Genomic DNA, 18,242 nt, shown 5'->3' on the forward strand with positions numbered 1-18,242 from the left:
TTCAGCCCACCAAGGGGCCCAAACCGTGCTGAAGGAGAGCCGAAAGAGATCGGGGTGCTACAACAATGGGCACCATCCAATTCCCGGGAAGAGGAACTCTGTTTTAAAATCCCAGAAGCTCTCTAAACCCAAGACCATGGGTGTGAGTTCAGAGGGACTTGTTGATATGCTTTCTGGAGGTAGAGATTAGATTCCAGACCAAGCAGGTGGTCACGGCTAAGGAACACTGACAAGACTTAAAGTTAGTGGCCGAAGAGGGGTCTCTCTCCTCTCCCTTCTTCTTTGGATCTGCTGTTCGTTTCACAGCGGTGCAAGGCAGCCCTCATCGGCTACCTAGTCTGCGGCATCTTAGGTTCTGGAGGCGGCACTTCTCCCCCATTTTCTCTTTTCCTTCTCCCTTCTGCTCCTCTCCCTTGGCATTAGCTGAGACGTGTATCTTAGCTAATCTTGCTCTTTTTCCCTTTAGGCTTTTCAAGCTTGAGGATACAAATGTGTCAAGAAAAACTGAAAGCAGGTGGCAGGATAGACCCTGCAATTCAGGACTCTCACACCTAAATCGGGATATCTGGCTACCTCTGAGTGGCTTGGGGCTCCCTCTGGAAGTAGTTGGTGGGGCCCTCTCCTCCGCCCAGGTCCTTGGAGTCTTGTTTCCATCCAGCTTTACTTTTCTCCTCAGGGAACAAAGAGGAAGTCAAATTCTCCTAGCACAGCTCCTCGTCTCCATGCTCCAGGGTGTGGGAAGCAGCCAAGATGGTGGCAGCGGCCATGTTTTTGAACACGTCTATTCGATCTCTGAGCCACTCACTTTTGGCCTCGGGGAAGACCTCAGTTAAACCTGATGAGATTGCATGGGTGGGAGGTGGAGTCCTGGAGCACAATTTGTGCCTTGGCACGGGAGATCGCATGGGTCTCCGATCTGTTCTTCTCTGCAGTTTTTGAGTGGGCCCTCGACTGTGGGAGGGCCAGACCCGACGGCTCACCGACCCGGGCAGGTGGACAAACGAACCATCCCTGCCCGGTTGCCTGAGCCAGGGGGAAATCCCACATCTGAAGCCTTGCTTTTCAGTTGCCATAGCTGCCGGACGAAAACTAGCCCATCGACTCTTTGAAGGCAAAGAAGATTCCAAAATGGACTACGACAACATCCCGACCGTGGTCTTCAGCCACCCGCCCATCGGGACTGTGGGGCTCACGGAAGGTAGGTGCCAGGAGGGAGGGAACTGAGAGGTGCCCTCAACTCGTCTTTCTTTCTGGTGCTTGGGCCGGGGGAAAGGAACCCTGGGGACCCGGTCAGTTTGGCCACGGAAGTCTCCATTTGGCAAGGGCAGGTTCCTCCCAAGTCCTACAGCTTCTCCAGCAGTCCTGTTCTCCTCCCTGCCGGGCCTCCTGCCGCTTGGGCTGCCCCAGCTCGGGTGCATCATCTCCCGCCCCTCCTCCTGGTCCTCCTCAAGGGTTTGTCCTCAGATCCCCTGCCCAACTCTTCCCCGGCGTGGCCCCCAGCCGACCCCAGCTCTTTGTGCATTGCAGATGAAGCGGTTTCAAAATATGGAAGAGAAAATGTCAAGATCTATTCGACCTCCTTTACTCCAATGTACCACGCAGTTACCAGAAGGAAAACGAAATGTGTGATGAAACTGGTGTGTGCGTGTCGCCAGGAAAAGGTATGGAGCAGATGAAGCAAGTGGAGAAGAAAGATACTTCTAGACGGTCAGGTCGTTGTGGGTGGGGAATGTCGACCAAATCTGTTGTGTAGGACTCTCCCAAGCTCTTGGTTCAGTGCTCTGTAAGCACTCAAGAAACACAGTTGATTGATTTCACCCCATCTTCCATCCCCTCCTCAAAAAAGTGACCCGTTGGCAGCGGCACAGGAGTTAACGGGAGATGGTGGGGCCCCACGACTCCTTTTCTTGCTTGCCATTGTATTATTGGAGGACTCGTGAATGCTGAAGCAAACGATAAAAATTGCAATTGTGGTATTTATTAAGCGTTTGCTGTGTATCAAGCACTGGGGAAAGTGCTGGGATCGATAGAAGACAGTGAGCTCAGACTCAGTCACTGTTCCACATAGGGCTCACAGAGGGAAGGAAAACTGAAGAGCTAAGTGATTTATCCCCTCTCTTCCCCCCTCCCTAACTGCCTTTCTTCAATTGTTTGCTCTCCATTGGCTTCTTCCCCTCTGCTTTCGAACATGCTCATGTGTCCCCATCCTAAAAAACATCCCTCTCTTGACCCCACTGCTCCCTCCAGTTATCATCCAGTCTCCCTCCACACACCTTGAGCGAGTTGTCTACAGCCACTGTCTCAAGCTCCTCTCCTCCAATTCTCTCCTTGACCCCCTCCAATCTGGCTTCCCTCCTCTTTGCTCCACAGAAACCCTCTCAATGGTCACATATGATCTCCTTCTTGCCAAATCCAATGGCCTCTACTCCATCCTAATCCTCCTCGACTTCTCAGCTGCCTTCAACACTGTCGACCATCCCCTTCTCCTGGAAACATTATCCAACCTTGGCTTCACTGACACTGTCTTCTCCTGCTTCTCCTCCCATCTCTCTGGCCACTCATTCTCAGTCTCTTTCGCAAGGTCCTTCTCTGCTTCCCACCCCCTAACGGTGGGTTGTCCCTCAAGGTTCAGTTCTGGGTCCCCTTCTATTCTCCATCTACACCCACTCCCTTGTAGAACTCATTATTCATTCAATCAATAGTATTTATTGAGCGCTTACTATGTGCAGAGCACCGTACTAAGCGCTTGGAATGTACAAATCGGTAAGAGATAGAGACAGTCCCTGCCCTTTGATGGACTTACAGTCCATGGGGGGGGGGGAGACAGACAGACAAGAACAATAGCAATAAATAGAATCAAGAATAGAATAGAATAGAATAGAATAGAATAGAATAGAATAGAATAGAATAGAATAGAATCATTAGCTCCCATGGCTTCAACTACCACCTCTGTGCAGATGATACCAAAATCCACATCTCCAGTCCTGATCTATCTTCCTCTCTTCAGTCTCACATTTCCTCCTGCCTTCAAGGCATCTCTGTTTGGATGTCCTTTCACCTCAAGTTTAACATGGCCAAAACAGAGCTCCTTATCTTCCCACCCAAACCCTGTCCTCCCCCTGACTTTCCCATCACTGTAGATGGCACCACCATCTTTCCTGTCTCTCAAGCCTGTAACTTGGCGGTATCTTTGACTCCTCTCTTTCATTCAACCCACATATTCAATCCATCACTAAATCCTGTCAGTTCCATACAACATTGCTAAAATCTGCCCTTTCCTCTCCATCCAAATGGCTACAACGTTAATCCTATCATGTATCCTATCCCTCCTTGTTGACCTCCCAGTCTCCTATCTCTCCTCACTCCAGTCCATACTTCATTCAATCATAATTATTGAGCACTTAGTCTGTGCAGAGCACTATACTAAGCGCTTGGGAAGTACAATTCGGCAACAGAGAGAGACAATCCGTACCCAACAACGGGCTCACAGTCTAGAAGGGGGATCAGACAACAAAATAAGTAGACAGACTTCACTGTGCTGCCCAGATCATTTTTCTATAAAAACGTTCAGGCCGTGTTTCCCCTCTCCTCAAGATCGTCCAGCGGTTGCCCATCCATCTCCAGATCAAACAGAAACTCCTCACCATTGGCTTTAAAGCACACGGTCGCCTTGCCCCCTCCTACCTCACCCTGCTACTCTCCTACTTCAACCAGCATGCATACTTCACTCCCCTAAAGCTAACTTTGGGTGGCCGGGCCAGAGCTCAGCTCTCCAGTTCCTGTTTCCCAGAGTTTAAACCATTGGACCGCAGCTGTTCCTCGGGTTAAGGGAGGCCGATTTCCCCTCCGGCTGGGAGATGCTTTGATCCTCCGACCTTGCGGCTCTGCGTGTCACCCTGGCCCTCTTTAGAAAGGAGACTTGCTTTCTGTGCAGTCGCGGGGTGGTTGTGGGAGGGCCTCCGAGGCCGGGCGCCCCCCAGCTGGAGAGAGCTCAGCTCTCCAGATCTCCTTCTCAGCCCCATCCGAATGTGTTAACAATCCCTGCCCCTTCTGGGGACTCCAGGGCGTAGTGGCTGCAGCGTCTGGGGCAGGCTGGGGCTTCCAAGGAGAGGATTTTGGCCAACTGGCCTGCTCGCCACAGGACAGAGCGGTTCAGGTCCCTGGTTTTGCTTGCAAAGGTACCGTCTGATTGCTGGAGAGTGGTTGTTTTCAGCCCCTCCTCCCTTGACACCCGTGGGGGGGATGGGTCATTCCCTAGGATGCTTGGGGCTGCTGCTGCTGTCTGGTTGTTGCTCCTGCTTCAAGCTGACGAGGGGTAGCTCTCACAGGGCGAAACTCAAGCTCTGCGAAGGAGCCCAAAGCTAGTCAGGAGAAAAGATGCCGAAAGCAGGAGGCAGGATAGACCCTAAAATTCAGGACCCTCCCACCTAAATTGGGATATCATTATTATCATGATTATGATAATAATAATAATAATAATGGCATTTGTTGAGCGCTTACTAGGTGCAAAGCACTGTTCTAAGCGCTGGGGGGGGATACAAGGTGATCAGGTTGTCCCACGTGGGGCTCACAGTCTTAATCCCCATTTACAGATGAGGGAACTGAGGCACAGAGAAGTGAAGTGACTTGCCCAAAGTCACACAGCTGACAAGTGGCGGAGCGGGATTTAGAACCCATGACCTGGGTTCTAATGATGATGAGAAGCAATGAGAATCAATGTGGCTTAGTGGGTAGAGCACGGGACTGGGAGTCAGAAAAGACCTGGGTTCTAATCCCAGCTCTGGCACTTGACTGCTGGGTGACCTTGGGCAAGTCACTTCACTTCTGTGCTTCAGTTACCTCATCTTTAAAAATGGGGATTAGGGCTTTGAGCCCCATATGGGACATGGACCGTGTCCAACCTTTCATTCATTCATTCATCAATCGTATTTACTGAGTGCTCTGCACTGTACTAAGCAATTGGAAAGCACAATTCAGCAATAAAGAGAGACAGTCCCTGCCCACACCAGGCTACAGTCTGGAAGGGGAGAGACAGACATCAAAACCAGTAAACAGGTATCAATATAAATAAATAGAATTATAGATATAAACAACTTGATGATCTGGTATCTACCCCGGCGCTTAGTAGGGTGCCTGGCACAAAGTAAGCACTTACAAAGACCATAACAAAATTATTATTTTTATTATTATGGCTGCTGGCACTATTTCATCTACAAACTCTGTTGTACTCTCCCAAGTGTTTAGTACAGTGCTCTGCACACAGTTAACACTCAATAAATGCTATTGATTGATGATCTTATGGTCAGTGAGGATAACTGCAATGCAGCCACTGTACTTACCAACAAACCCGGCCTCCAGTGGCCTGGCCTGGCCCGGCCCAGCCCAGCGCGCAGAACTCCAGCAGATAATGGCCACCCCCTCAGCCCTCCCGATCCTGCCTCTCTCGTTCGGTCCTTGGGCTGTTTGTTGTGCTGGGCACTGACCACCGATCGTGTTTCCAGATCTGGAGGCAGCAGGGCCCTCCCTCCTTTCCTGGGCTGCGGCCTAGCTGTGTAGAACCACAGATTGATTAAAATCGGAATAATTTCTGCATGGTGTCCATCCTCTGAGTCTGTCTTTAAGTACAGATCCCCCTCGGTGCTTGTGGGGATCGGTAATAAACCCCGATGGCAGCCGCCCTTTAAAGCACAAGACAGTTTCATTCAATGACTTTGATGGGCTGGGCTACCCCGCCAATGACCAAGACAGTGGGGGCCAGAGCGCGGGCCGTCGCCATGACTATGGGCTGGGCACGGGTCTGGCCAAACTGTCGAGAGTGAGCTGGAGGGCAGAATGCTCAGATGCCAGAGGATGGCAGTAAATTAATTTGCTTTCTTTGACCCTGCCTCCACAATTATACATTCTGTGGCCAGGCAGCTGAATTTAGCCTGCAAGTGTAAGCTGAATCCACTCCTCTTCACTCTGCCCCTCGCCCCCTGGGAATGTTGCCGGGATTTTGGTCTGCCCCACCCATTCATCTCTGCTGTGAGCTGCCCGCATTTGGTGAATGGCTTTAGCGGGTGGCGTATAGCCCACTGCGCAGCGTGTACTGAGCGGTTCCATGAATAACGGGTTCCAGTGTTGGCAGGTGGAGGGCATAGACGTACAAGGCCTGGCATGTGACACATGTAGAGCTGAGCGGTTCTGTGACTAACAAGCTCCTGTATTGGCAGGTGGTGGGCATACACATGCAAGGCCTGGGGTGTGACGAGATGCTGCAAGGCTTCGCTGTGGCTGTGAAAATGGGAGCCACCAAGGCCGACTTCGACAACACGGTCGCCATCCACCCCACCTCTTCGGAAGAGCTGGTGACCCTCCGCTGAAGGAACAGCCAGTTTTCCCGCTATCACGAGGGACTCCAGTGTCAGGAGGCTGCTGGGCACCGGTTCCACGGACTCTTGCTTTTTGTCTAGGCAACACCAGATGGTATTTTAAGCACAGTCTTCTCTTTGGTTGGAAAAGATTTCTAGAAAATGATGCAATTTATTTTTGTGGCTTCAAAAGTCTCAAGTGCTTTATTTGTTCCTCTTTTGCTAGTGTGGTCATTCCAAAGTGCTCACGGCTTTGGATTTGATATTCAGAATCACTCCCAGCTCTTGGTTTTCTAGCCTCCTCCTCTTCCTCTACCTTTTTCTCCTCCTCCTCCTCTTCTTCCTCCTTCTCTTCCTTCTCCCAGCTGCAAAACTGTGTGGAGTCAGCAGCCCCCTCCAGAGTTGACCAAGCCTCTGTCCTGCTGCAGGCTGAAGGGAGATGGTGGGGCAAGGGGCTCTTTGTCCTCAGACCCGACAGGCAAAAGGCATGAACGTCTTTGCTTGAGAAAATCTGAAACCGAAATTAATAATAATAATGTTGGTATTTGTTAAGCGCTTACTATGTGCCGAGCACTGTTCTAAGCGCTGGGGTAGACATAGGGGAATCAGGTTGTCCCACGTGGGGCTCACAGTCTTAATCCCCATTTTACAGATGAGGGAACTGAGGCACAGAGAAGTTAAGTGACTTGGCCACAGTCACACAGTCGACAAGTGGCAGAGCTGGGATTCGAACTCATGAACCCTGACTCCAAAGCCCGTGCTCTTTCCACTGAGCCACGCTGAAATTGTGTTCCTCCACCGGGAAAGCCACTCTAAAGACATGCCCTTTTAAGGCTTTCATCTTTTTTGGCTCATCTCATCGCTTGTAATTTAAAGTGTCCTTGATCAATTCCTCTCAAAGATTGAATGTGTGTGAGTGAGCGAGCGAACGAGAGAGAGAGAGAGAGAAACAGGTAATTTTAAGAGTGAAGAATTCTCTCACTTCTGCCACTCTGTTTACTTTTACACTGGTTTTATAGCAGAATAAAGAATCAGTGTTTGCAGGGTTCCCAGAATGTACTGAGTCTCCCCAGTGGGCAGAGCACTGTATCAGACACTTGAGACCAATGGTACCTGCCCTCAAGGAACTTTGCAGTCTCACATGCAAGCCAACCAACAACATAACCAAAGACATATCTCTCCCTCCTGTTGCTCTCCATTTGAAGGACCTCTAAGCATCTCAGCAAATCTTCCAGTTCTCTGGAAAGAGGGGTGAAGAACTCTCCTGTTTTACAGCAATAGGTGCCGTGGCCGAAGCCCCCATCCAATGCCATTCCTCTGCCTTCGTGAGCACCAGCCAGTGGGGCCCACGAGCCGCCACACTGGGCCGGTAAATCACGGTGCGCAAAGGAGCAGCTGGATGGTGCCAGAGCTCGAGCGGGTGCCCTATTATTCACGTCCTGCCCAATTAGCTGGGAGACACAAGGCAGCCTCCTCCCCAGCGCCCCTTCGGGGATGCCCACAGCCCCGGTCTTGTCCTGCAGGGACACCGCTCCCTGACTCAACCTCTCCGAGAGAGTGGATTTCTGCTCAATCGACCGGTCGATCACTCCAAAGAGCTTAACTGGGAGTCCCAGATGCCAAGGGAGGAGATGAGGAAGAAGGTGGGAGTTCATCTTCAGCCTCTTCAATCAATGGCATTTACTAAGTGTTTACTGTGTGCAGAGAGCACCGTATTAAGTGGTAGGGAGAGTAGACCATAACAGAGTAGGTAGACACATTCCCTGCCCAGAGTGAGCTTACATTACTGTTTAGAGGGAGCTTACCGTTTAGAGGGGCATCTTCACCCATCCCTTGTCTTGTATCCTTGGCCTAAGCCTAGAGTTGGGTCCTTCCAGCCCATAGTTTAGATCTTGGTGCTTGTATCTCTCGTTAGATTGGAAGTTCTGGAAGGTTCTCCCAGGGAACTATCCCCCGCACCCACTGCGGTGCCCTGTGCCCAGTGTTGGCTGATGCCCGCCCTCACTGCCTTTCCAGGAAGGAATGGGTGGGATGCACCATTTCACCTGCCATGGCAGCTCTGAACAGGCCTGGTACAGGAAAGAGGCCGACGGCCCAGGCTGGGGCGAAGGGATGTCAGCTTGGGCTCGGAACTCTTTGATGTGCACTTGGCTTTATTCTCTGGAAGTCAGCTGGCGGTCGGGTAAACTCAGTTTACATGGCCGAAGGGTGCGGCTTGCGCTCTGACCCAAAGGTACCGGTACCTGCCATGCTGGAGTTCATCTGCCCGCTGGAGCCTCTGGGCCCCCCAGAGCCTGAGGGCTTCGAGGCTCAGCCTTTCAGGGGGTCTGACTTCTGGCACGCGGCTTGTCCGTTGTCTCGGTGGGACTCCCTCTCCAGGACACGGTCCCCAGACTGCCTGTCTCTGCTCAACCCAGCCCACAGATGGGGGCTGGTGGCATTAGCAGGGTTGAGAAACAAGAGTCCTGCCTTCAATTAGAGACAGAAGGGATCTGGGTAGAGGGCTGAGGAAATGGATAGAGGATGTGGGAAAGAAGGGTAGGAGGAGCAGAGTGTGGAGGTGGGACAAGAAGAGCAGGAGGAGAAGAGAAGGAGCAGGGAGCGGATGGTGAGCACGGGACAAGAGGAAGCAGGGGGAATGTGAGTGTGAGTGTAGAATGAGAAGGGCAGTGGGAGCAGAGAGTGAGCTTGGGTCAAGAAGAGCAGGGGGAGTGGAGAGGGAGTGTAGGAAGAGGAGAAGAGGGGGAGTGGGTAGAAGAGTGAGCATGGGTCCCCACCATTCCATCTGCTATGGCAGCACTTCCACCTCTCCCCTGTCCATAACTGGACTATCATGGTTCAGTTCATGAGCTACATACTGATGTGAGCAATATATTCCTAAGGGAAAGGAGTGCTCTGCCCTGCTTTATCCTGGAGGGGCAAGGCAGGGTGCGTATGGCTGTCTGACAGTGAGGCCCCATCAACGCCTCTGAGTGAGGCCAAAGGGGCCGACGAGGAACCTAAACAGCCTCCGGTGTTAATTCCAAGAAAGCGTCTAGCCTGGAAAGACCAAATCGGCCAGGAAGCCAGGCCAACTGGGGTCTCAACCTGTTCTTCAAATATGGTACACTGTTCAACCCGCTATTAATGTCTCTGGGCCTCAGTTTCCCCACCTGGAGCCTAGAGACACTAATGAGAAGCTGCACGGCCCAGTGGGATAGAGCAGAGGCCTGGGAGTCAGAAGAACCTGGGTTCTAATCCCAGCTCCACCACTTGTCTGTTGGGTGACTGTGGGCAAGTCACTTTGCTTCTCTGTGCCTCAGTTTCCTCCTCTGTAAAATGGGGAGTAAGACTGTGAACCCCCTGTGGGACAGGAATTGTGTCCAACCTGATTTTCTCAGATCTACCCCAGCGCTTGAAAAAGTGTTTGACACATAGTAAGCACTTAACAAATACCATTACAATAATAATAATAATAATGATAATGTTGGTATTATCTAACTGATGCACTCAGTGAATGCAGGGGTAAATGAGATCAATTTGCAGTATTTACTGAGTTCTTACCGTGAGCCCTCCCGACTGACGGTGACTATGTCTAATTCTCACCTGTGTATTCTTCTCCAGCATTTTGTACAGGGCTCTGCACATAGTAAGCACTTGTAATAAATACTAATCGCTGCCGTGAGCAGGGCTCTGAACTAAGCACACGAGAGAGCTCCAGAGAGTTAGTAGGCTCAATCCTTGACCTCAAGGACTTTACAATCTAGGAGTGGCTCACTGTGGGCAGGGAACGTGTCTGCCAACTCACTTGTATGGTACTCTCCCAAGCTCTTGATAGTAAGCACTCAATAAATACTATTGATGATGGTAGTATCAGAGCTGTTTTCTGCTCTGTGGAGAAGGCAGTACTTAACCGTGTTGTCAGTGATAGCATTTTCTCATTAGGAATATTCTATTTAGGCATATTCTGCTTGTGACTTTTTAGAAAAGCCAACACGGAAGATGTTGTATTTGAGAAGCCTGAATGTTGGCCTAAGCTCGAACAGTGGCACCCGCCTGCGATAGGAACCACAACTATTCTCTCGCACCTTCCTTCTCATTTTCCCCGAGGCTAATTTTGAAGCTGAACCCTCGTAGGCACCCAGCACCACCTTCTGGGCAGTCCAATTAATGGCGATGATTTCCCTTATTTGGGCAGATTTCCTAATAATCATAATAAAAAGAATGATAATAATATTGATATTCGTGGTATTTGTTAGGCACTTACTGTGTGGTAAGCACTGGGGGTAGATCCAGTGTGCTTCGATCTCGTCTATCTCCCCGCCGCCCCCTCACCCATGTCCTGCCTCTGGCCTGGAAAGCCCTCCCTCCTCAAATCTGACCATTACCTTCCCCCCTTCGAAGCCTTATTGAAGGCACATCTCCTTCAAGAGGCCTTCCCTGAATAAGTTCCCCTTTCTTCTTTTCCCACTCCCTTCTGCGTCACCCTGACTTTCTCTCTGTGTTCATCCCCCATCCCGGGCCCACAGCACTTATGTACACTGTAATTTATTTATTTACATTAACATCTATCTCCACTTCTAGACTGTAAGCTCATTATGGGCAGGGAATGTTTACTGTTGCATGGTATTCTCTCAAGCACTTAGTACAGTACAGTAAGGGCTCAATAAATACGATTGGATGAATGAATGAATGAATGAATCCAAGATCATGGGGTAGGACGCAGTCCCTGCCCCACAGGGGACTCACAGCCTAAGAGGGAGAATGGATACCGAGTCTCTGTTTTACGGATGAGAAATCCGAGGCATAGACAAGTTAGGTGACTTGTCCAAGGTCACACGGCAGGCAAGAATTGAAGTCAGTCGACCGTATTTATGGAGCGCTTACTGTGTGCACAGCACTGTACTTAGCACTTGGGAGAGTAATACTACAACAATTTAACACATATTCCCTGCTCACGACAAGCTTAGGGTGTAGAGGAGTAGGAATAGGAAGGTCTCCTGACTCTTGGCCCCACGCTCTTTCCAGGAGGCCACCCTGCTTCCCAGGCCTCAGGGCTATGGTGCAGTCCGTACTCTGTCCTAAGCACCTAAGGGCCGAGCGGGCCTGATGAGGGGCCTCTTGGAAATCCAGGGGAGGGATGTTCTAGCTTATGCTTCTCTTCTCCTTTGCCACTGAGGGAGTGGTGAGCGGTGCAGGTTTTCACAGCCCCTTCGATGGCAAAGAAGAAGAAAAGCATGTGCTAACAGCCCCCTTTCCAGTGCTCTCTGCCAATAGGAGACATGGGGGAGGGGAGACAGAGGGAGAGAGGAAGGGAGGGAAAGAGGGAGAGGGAAGGGAAGAGAGGGGAAGGAGGGAGAAGGAGTGTGAGGGAGAGGAAGGGGGAGGAGAGAGGGAAAAGAGAGAAGGAGGGAAAGATGGAGAAGGGGTGTGAGGGAGAGGAAGGGGCAAGGAGAGAGGGAGGGAAAAGGGAGAGGGAGGGAAAGATGGAGAAGGGGTGTGAGGGAGAGGAAGGGGGAAGGAGAGAGGGAAAAGGGAGAGGGAGGGAAAGGTGGAGAGGGAAGGGGAGAGAGGGGAAGGAGGGAGAAGGAGCGTGAAGGAGAGGAAGGGAGGAGGAGAGAGGGAAAAGGGAGAGGGAGGGAAAGATGGAGAAGGGGTGTGAGGGAGAGGAAGGGGCAAGGCGAGAGGGAAAAGGGAGAGGGAGGGAAAGATGCAGAAGGGGGGTGAGGGAGAGGAAGGGGCAAGGTGAGAGGGAAAAGGGAGAGGGAGGGAAAGATGGAGAAGGGGTGTGAGGGAGAGGAAGGAGGGAGGAGAGTGAAGGAGAGGAAGGGAAGAGGAGAGAGGGAAAAGGGAGAGGGAGGGAAAGATGGAGAAGGGGTGTGAGGGAGAGGAAGGGGCAAGGCGAGAGGGAGAAGGGAAAGGGAGGGAAAGATGGAGAAGGGGTGTGAGGGAGAGGAAGGGGCAAGGCGAGAGGGAAAAGGGAAAGGGAGGGAAAGATGGAGAAGGGGTGTGAGGGAAAGGAAGGGAGAGAGGGAGAAGGGAAAGGGAGGGAAAGATGGAGAAGGGGGGTGAGGGAGAGGAAGGGGCAAGGCGAGAGGGAAAAGGGAAAGGGAGGGAAAGATGGAGAAGGGGTGTGAGGGAAAGGAAGGGCGAGAGGGAGAAGGGAGAGGGAGGGAAAGATGGAGAAGGGGCGTCAGGGAGAGGAAGGGGAGAGGACAGAGGGAAAGGAAAGGGAGGGAGGGAAAGCAGCAGGGGAAGCGCGAGGCAGAGGCAGGTGGGGAGGGAGAAGGCGGGCACCAGACGGCGCGTGCGCGCGCGCGCGCCCCCGGTGGCACCGCCCCCGGGTCGGGCGACGCAATGACGTCAAAGGGCGGGGGAGGGGGAGGGGGCGGCTGCGGGGGCTGCCGGGAAGTGTCCCCGGAGCAGGGAGGCCCACGCCGACAGGGCGGGACCCGGCCCCCGCCGCCCCAGGCCCGGCCCCAGCCCCGACCCCGGCCCGCCGTGAGTCTTCCCTCTCCCCCCGCGGTCACCCCAGCGACCGGCCGGGGGAGCACCGGGACGGGACGGGACGGGACGGGACGGGGGTGGGGGCCTGGCTCCTCCGGGGCGGAGCGGGCAGTTGGGAGCCCGGGGGGGGAGGGGGAGGGGGCGGGGGCCAGAGGGACCCTTGTCTGCCGGCTGACTGGGGGAAAGGCCCTTTACCTCTTTGGGCCTCGGTTCCCTCGTCTGCAAAATGGGAATTAAGAGATCGAGCCCAGGGTGGGACGGGGGCTGGGTCCGACCCGATTACCTGGTACCCACCGCCGCGCTTAGGACGGTGCCTGCCACCGCCGCGCCAAACGGTTAACAGATATCGCGATGATTCGGGATACTCACCGCAGCGCTTAGTACGGTGCCTGGCACAGAGTAAGCGCCCAACAGATACACCGCGATGATTCGTGATTCTTGTACCCACCGCCGCGCTTAGGACGGTGCCTGGCACAGGGTAAGCGCTTAACAAATACCGCGATGATGCGTGATTCTTAATAATGATAAACAATCTGCTCCGCAAACCGGTGAGTGCCCCCAGATCACCCGAGGCTCCCCCGGACGAGTGTGATCCTCGCAGGCAGGACCCCGGATCCCAGACCCCGCGCACAACACTGCTCACCCACGCTTGGCATCAGCAGCGACGAGGGTAAGGTGATGGGGTCGGACAGTCTCCGGCCCACACGGAGCTCCCCGTATAGGAAGGAGGGAGAGAGCCCAGAGAGGTCGAGTGGCACGCCCTAGGTCGCACAGCAGGCCAGTGGCCGAACTGGGACTCGGTCCTGGCTTTCCTCACTTCCAGCCCCGCGCGAACTTCCAGCGGTTCGCCCTGCTCACGGTCAGTCAATCGACCGCTTCGGTGGGGTCCGGCCCCATCCGTCGTTACGTAAAGAATGTAATAATGGACAACAGGAGGGACTCCTGGTCCAGGCCGCAACTTTTCCACCCACAGCGTGGAATTTAAGAAGCGCCGCCTCCGAGGCTAAAAGTCAAATAGATGCCATTAATAGGGTCTGCTGTTTAGTACTTGGGAGAGGCCGCTGGGGTTAGTGAATATGATCCCTGCCTAGAAGGAATTTTCAATCCAGTTACAGAGGTAGATGATGTAAAAATTTCCAAGTTGGAGGAAGTGGCCCATAGTAGGGTCAGAGTGCAATGGGACATAGCGATTGCTAAGGTGGTTGAGGAATGACGAGGTGGTGTCGGTGGGAACGTGACCTAGGGAGAACACAGAATTAATCGGGGAAGGCCCCCCGGTTGAGGTGAGATTTCAGAGACAGTCCTGAAGATGGGGGAGTTATGGTCTGGTAAGTATGAAGGGGAAGGGAGTTCCAGATTAGTCTGGGAGCTCCAAGTGGGACAGTGTCTGTTTCTGACCTGGTTATCTTGGATCCACACCAGTGCTTAGAACAGTGCTTGGCGCATACGAAGCGTTTAACAAATCCAATAATAATAAATGGCCTAGTGGAAAGAACACAGGCGACCCGAGTTCTAATCCTAACTGTGACCTTTGCCTGCTTTATGACCATGAGCATGTCTCTGTGCCTCAGTTTCCTCATCCATAAAATGAAGATTCAGTACCTGTTCTCCCTTCCCCATAGACTGTGAGCCCTGTGTAGGATAGGGACTGTTTCTGTTCTGGTCATCTAGACTGGAAGCGCCTTGTGCGCAGGGATCATGACTGCCAGTTCCTTTACATTGTATTCTCCCAAGCGCTTAGTACAGTGCTGTGCACACGGTAAGCACTCGATAAATACGATTGGCTGAAGATCTGTATCCAGCCCAGCACTTGGTAAGCACATAGTAAGTGCATAAGAAGTATAACAATTACTGTGGATATTCAGAAACCATGCCTGGCCCACAAGAGCCTCACAGTCTAGGTGGGGGATTGCAGAACTGAGAAAAGAGAAATAAACTCTTACCTTTCCCATTTAGACTGTGAGCCCCATGTGGGATAGGGACTCTATCTGACCTGATGATCCTGAACATCAAGCACAATGATTGGCACAGAGTAAGCATTTAACAAATACCACAATTATTATTAGGTAATAAGCCACAGTCATTGAGAGTCTTCAAAGGAGAAACATCAATAGCCAAGGCAGTAGATTAACAAATCTTGATGGAGAGGGCATCCTGAAGTTCTTATCACTTCCAGGTGATTGGTGACCAGAGAACAATGCTAAGTCAAAACTAAAGACAGTTTCCCCATAGCAATGCTCTTCATTCAAACTCTGTCCCGCTCTCCCAAGCCCTTTTAAAGTGCCATTTACACAGTAGAGGCTCAGTAAGTACTACTGAGTGATCCCCATTTAATATCATAAAAGTTACTTTGAGAAGCAGCATTGCCTAGTGGGTTCTCATCCAGACTCCTCCACTTGCCTGCTGGGAGACCTTGGGCAAGTCATATAAATTCTCTATGCCTCAATTTCCTCAACTGTAAAATGGAGATTAAATACGGTTCTCCCTCCCTTTTAGACTGTCAGCCCCACATGGGACAGGGACTGTGTCTGGCCAGATTACTTTGTATCCACCCCAGTGCTTGGCACCTAGTAAGCGCTTAACAAATGTCACAATCATCATCATCATTAGTATTATCTTCAAAATGCAAGGGACCATTACTCTGCAAAAGTCCTCCATCACTTTCAGTTCCCAAACATCATAAAATGAATGTTAAAACATAAGATTTGTCAGCTGTTTTTCCTCCTTTTTGTTGTTTATTTTGACAGAACTATGGATCCAAGCTTGTTAAGAGAGCGGGAGCTTTTCAAAAAGCGAGCCCTCTCCACTCCTGCTGTTGAAAAGCGTCCCGCCCCGTCTTCGGAGCCGTCTTCGGCCAAGAAGAAGAAAGCAAAGCTCGAGCAGGCGGGCGCGTCAGGCTCCAAGCAGAACTCGGGTCAGTGAAATGGCAGATTTTGGAACTTCCTAATTTGTATTTTTCAAGAAATGTGAGAGTAGCGAGTTGGAAGGGATCCAGGACCCTCTGGAGCTTAACACCAGGGCTTACAGTGCGCTGCAGTATACCAGGCGGATGTTGGCTATGCCCTTGGTCGTCTCCTCATTTGGTTTCTTTTCCTTGTCACTCGCTTCAGACTCTTCCCGTGCATAGTTTGAGAGGGTGCTGATGATCCTTGTCAAAATGGCGACTTCGCGGGCTTGTGAGCACACCATTTTAATAACGTTTGTGAAAAACATTTCTGTTCATTTTGGGCATGTCTGCTTAGGAAGGTTTACAGGCCCCCATTTTGTAAATTAAATTAATTGGCAGGGTCTCTAGCTCCTCCCCACTCTGCTTCCCCTTCCACCTCCTTTCCAACTGTTTCTTAAGGGTTCCCGTCTGCTCTCCGTAAATCTAACTCTAGTTCCTGGGCCTCTGACCTATCTCCTGTCATCCGTGAAAAACACCGGCTTCTACTCGCCTCCCCTCCCTGACCACCATCTTCCACCTCTCACTCTCCAGCGACTCCTCCTTCCCTCTACCCTCTAACGCTGTTGAGTCGACCCGCTATGCTGGGTCACTCCCATAACTTCCTCCTGCATTCACTTTATCTTCCCGCACCCTTCCTGACCAAACGGCTGCAGTGGTTTGTCCACATCTGCTGCCTTCACCTCTCGACCGGCTCTCTTCCGTGCTCACTACAGTCAGGTTTTCGAACCTGTCACTGGGTTGAGATTGCCCTCTCCATGGACATCAGTGCCTCGTCAGAGCCAAAGCTCGGACTCCCCCTCCGTCTTCATCCTCCTTGACCACTCTACCGCCCTGGACATTGTGGGGCGACCATTTTCTGCTCTCCTCCTTGAAATCCTTTCGGACCTTGGTTTTACTTCAATCTGTGTCACTCCCACTGGCCAGTTCTTCTACCTCTCGTTGCCCACCCAGCTGGGTGTTCCACCAGGCTCTCTTGCGGGTCCCCTACTCCTTTTGCTCTGCCCTCACTGTCTCGGGGAACTCTTCGGTTCCCCCTGCTTAAACTACCGTCTCCTCACAGGCGACTCTCCAGCCCCGCTTCCCCATTCTACGATCCTTCATTTTCTCTCGCTTCTGGGACATTTCTCCGCGGATGCCCTCTGATACCTCAGACTCGATGTGTCCCACGTTGAGCTTCTCATCTCCCCTCTTGACGCCAGCCTCGCTTTCCCATCTCAAACACCACCATCTTCCATATCCCAGAAACCCGAATTTTTTTGTCTTTCAGCCCTCACCTTCAGTTGATGGCTAAATTTTCCAAATTCTTCCTCCCTGACATTTCCTATAGCTCTCCTTCCCTCCCCATCCTAAATGGTCTCCTCCTTGGTCCAAGCTGTTTTCATATCACTTTTTTCCCTCCTGCACCTGCCTCCTCACCGGTCTACCACATGCTGGCCTCTCCCCGCTCCGGTGCTACCGCCGCCTCAACCACTGCTCAAATTCTCTCTCTTCCTGTGGTGTCGCTGGGCCCCAGCCTCTCTGCTCCCCGAAGCCCACCCACTGCCCCCAGGCCAGGCAGTGACTTCTGACCCCGTCTGCCAGCCGGTCTTCCATGTCGGCCCTCTTTGCTCTCTGCTGTTCTGCCAGCCCCCCCAGCTAGATCTGCCAGATCACAGCTCTGTCTTCAAAGCCCCCCTCTAAAGTCCATCCTCCCTCCCCCCAAAATCCTTCCCTGTCGCCTCACCCTAACGGACACTCCGTTCCCTGGCTTATGGGCATTTTATTCCTCCTCTCCGCTCTTGTTCTGTGTGGAATTTTATTTTTGTTTAGTCTGCACATTGAGTAACTTTCTGAGCTGCTCTGTCCTGAAGCATTCGTACTGTTCCTGGCCTGATCCTCATTATTCCTCCTGCCTTCCTGGTCTAAGTTGTTTCTGTGCTCCCAGGTCACAGAGACTTTGCGTTTTTGTTGGTGGTGTACTTTCCCGAGCACTTAGTATGGCACTTAGCACTCAATGGTTGCTCAGTCGGTACCGTTGCTTGATGGATTTCAGTGGGAAATTAACATTTCTCACAGACTTTGTTTATCTGTGGTTTCTCCCCACCCGCATTGTTTTGGAGGAGCAGAGTGTCAGGATAAAGATAAATTAATTTCCGTTATGCAAGTGGATCTTTTTTGAAAACTGGAAAAAATAAATCAGCGTGCTTGACTGTCATCCCTTTGACTGGAGGATGTTCTAACTGTGGTATTGAGGAGCTGCTTTTAGCGTGCTTTGAGTGTCACCGGTGTTAGGAGAGGCCCAGTCTTACCGGACATTGGAGAATTCCCCACGCAGTGAGTGTTCGGTTCTGCAGATGGATCCTCGGTGCCTTTGGCTGGGTACAGGACTCTGGCTTCGGCTTCCTTGAGATTTCCACACTGACGGAGAAAGCACAGGATCCCACAGTAAAGGGGCAGCTCTAGGGTTCCCCTAGAGCTCT

The 18,242-nt window shown here is 52.0% G+C and overlaps 2 protein-coding genes across 4 annotated transcripts in view; both read left to right on the top strand.

Annotated features, from left to right (window-relative positions):
- Positions 1 to 6,542, top strand: part of GSR (glutathione-disulfide reductase) — a 25,509-nt gene extending 18,967 nt beyond the window's left edge. Inside the window, exons 11-13 of the mRNA XM_029073742.2 lie at positions 1,067 to 1,198; positions 1,528 to 1,661; positions 6,213 to 6,542. Coding sequence (XP_028929575.1) covers positions 1,067 to 1,198; positions 1,528 to 1,661; positions 6,213 to 6,362 — 416 coding nt within the window. The 3' untranslated portion in view covers positions 6,363 to 6,542. The remainder of the gene's footprint in view (positions 1 to 1,066; positions 1,199 to 1,527; positions 1,662 to 6,212) is intronic.
- Positions 6,543 to 13,122: 6,580 nt separating this feature from the next.
- Positions 13,123 to 18,242, top strand: part of GTF2E2 (general transcription factor IIE subunit 2) — a 40,052-nt gene continuing 34,932 nt past the window's right edge. The window contains exons 1-2 of one of the 3 annotated variants that reach the window (XM_029073413.2): positions 13,123 to 13,314; positions 15,584 to 15,750. In XM_029073413.2, the coding sequence (XP_028929246.1) occupies positions 15,588 to 15,750 (163 nt within the window). In that variant the 5' untranslated portion in view covers positions 13,123 to 13,314; positions 15,584 to 15,587. Of the gene's footprint in view, positions 13,315 to 13,347; positions 13,507 to 15,583; positions 15,751 to 18,242 lie in introns of those variants that run through there. The other 2 variants (XM_029073415.2, XM_029073412.2) reach the window with 2 other exon arrangements.

This window comes from Ornithorhynchus anatinus, chromosome 10 (genome assembly GCF_004115215.2).
Source record: "Ornithorhynchus anatinus isolate Pmale09 chromosome 10, mOrnAna1.pri.v4, whole genome shotgun sequence".
Lineage (NCBI taxonomy): Eukaryota > Metazoa > Chordata > Mammalia > Monotremata > Ornithorhynchidae > Ornithorhynchus > Ornithorhynchus anatinus.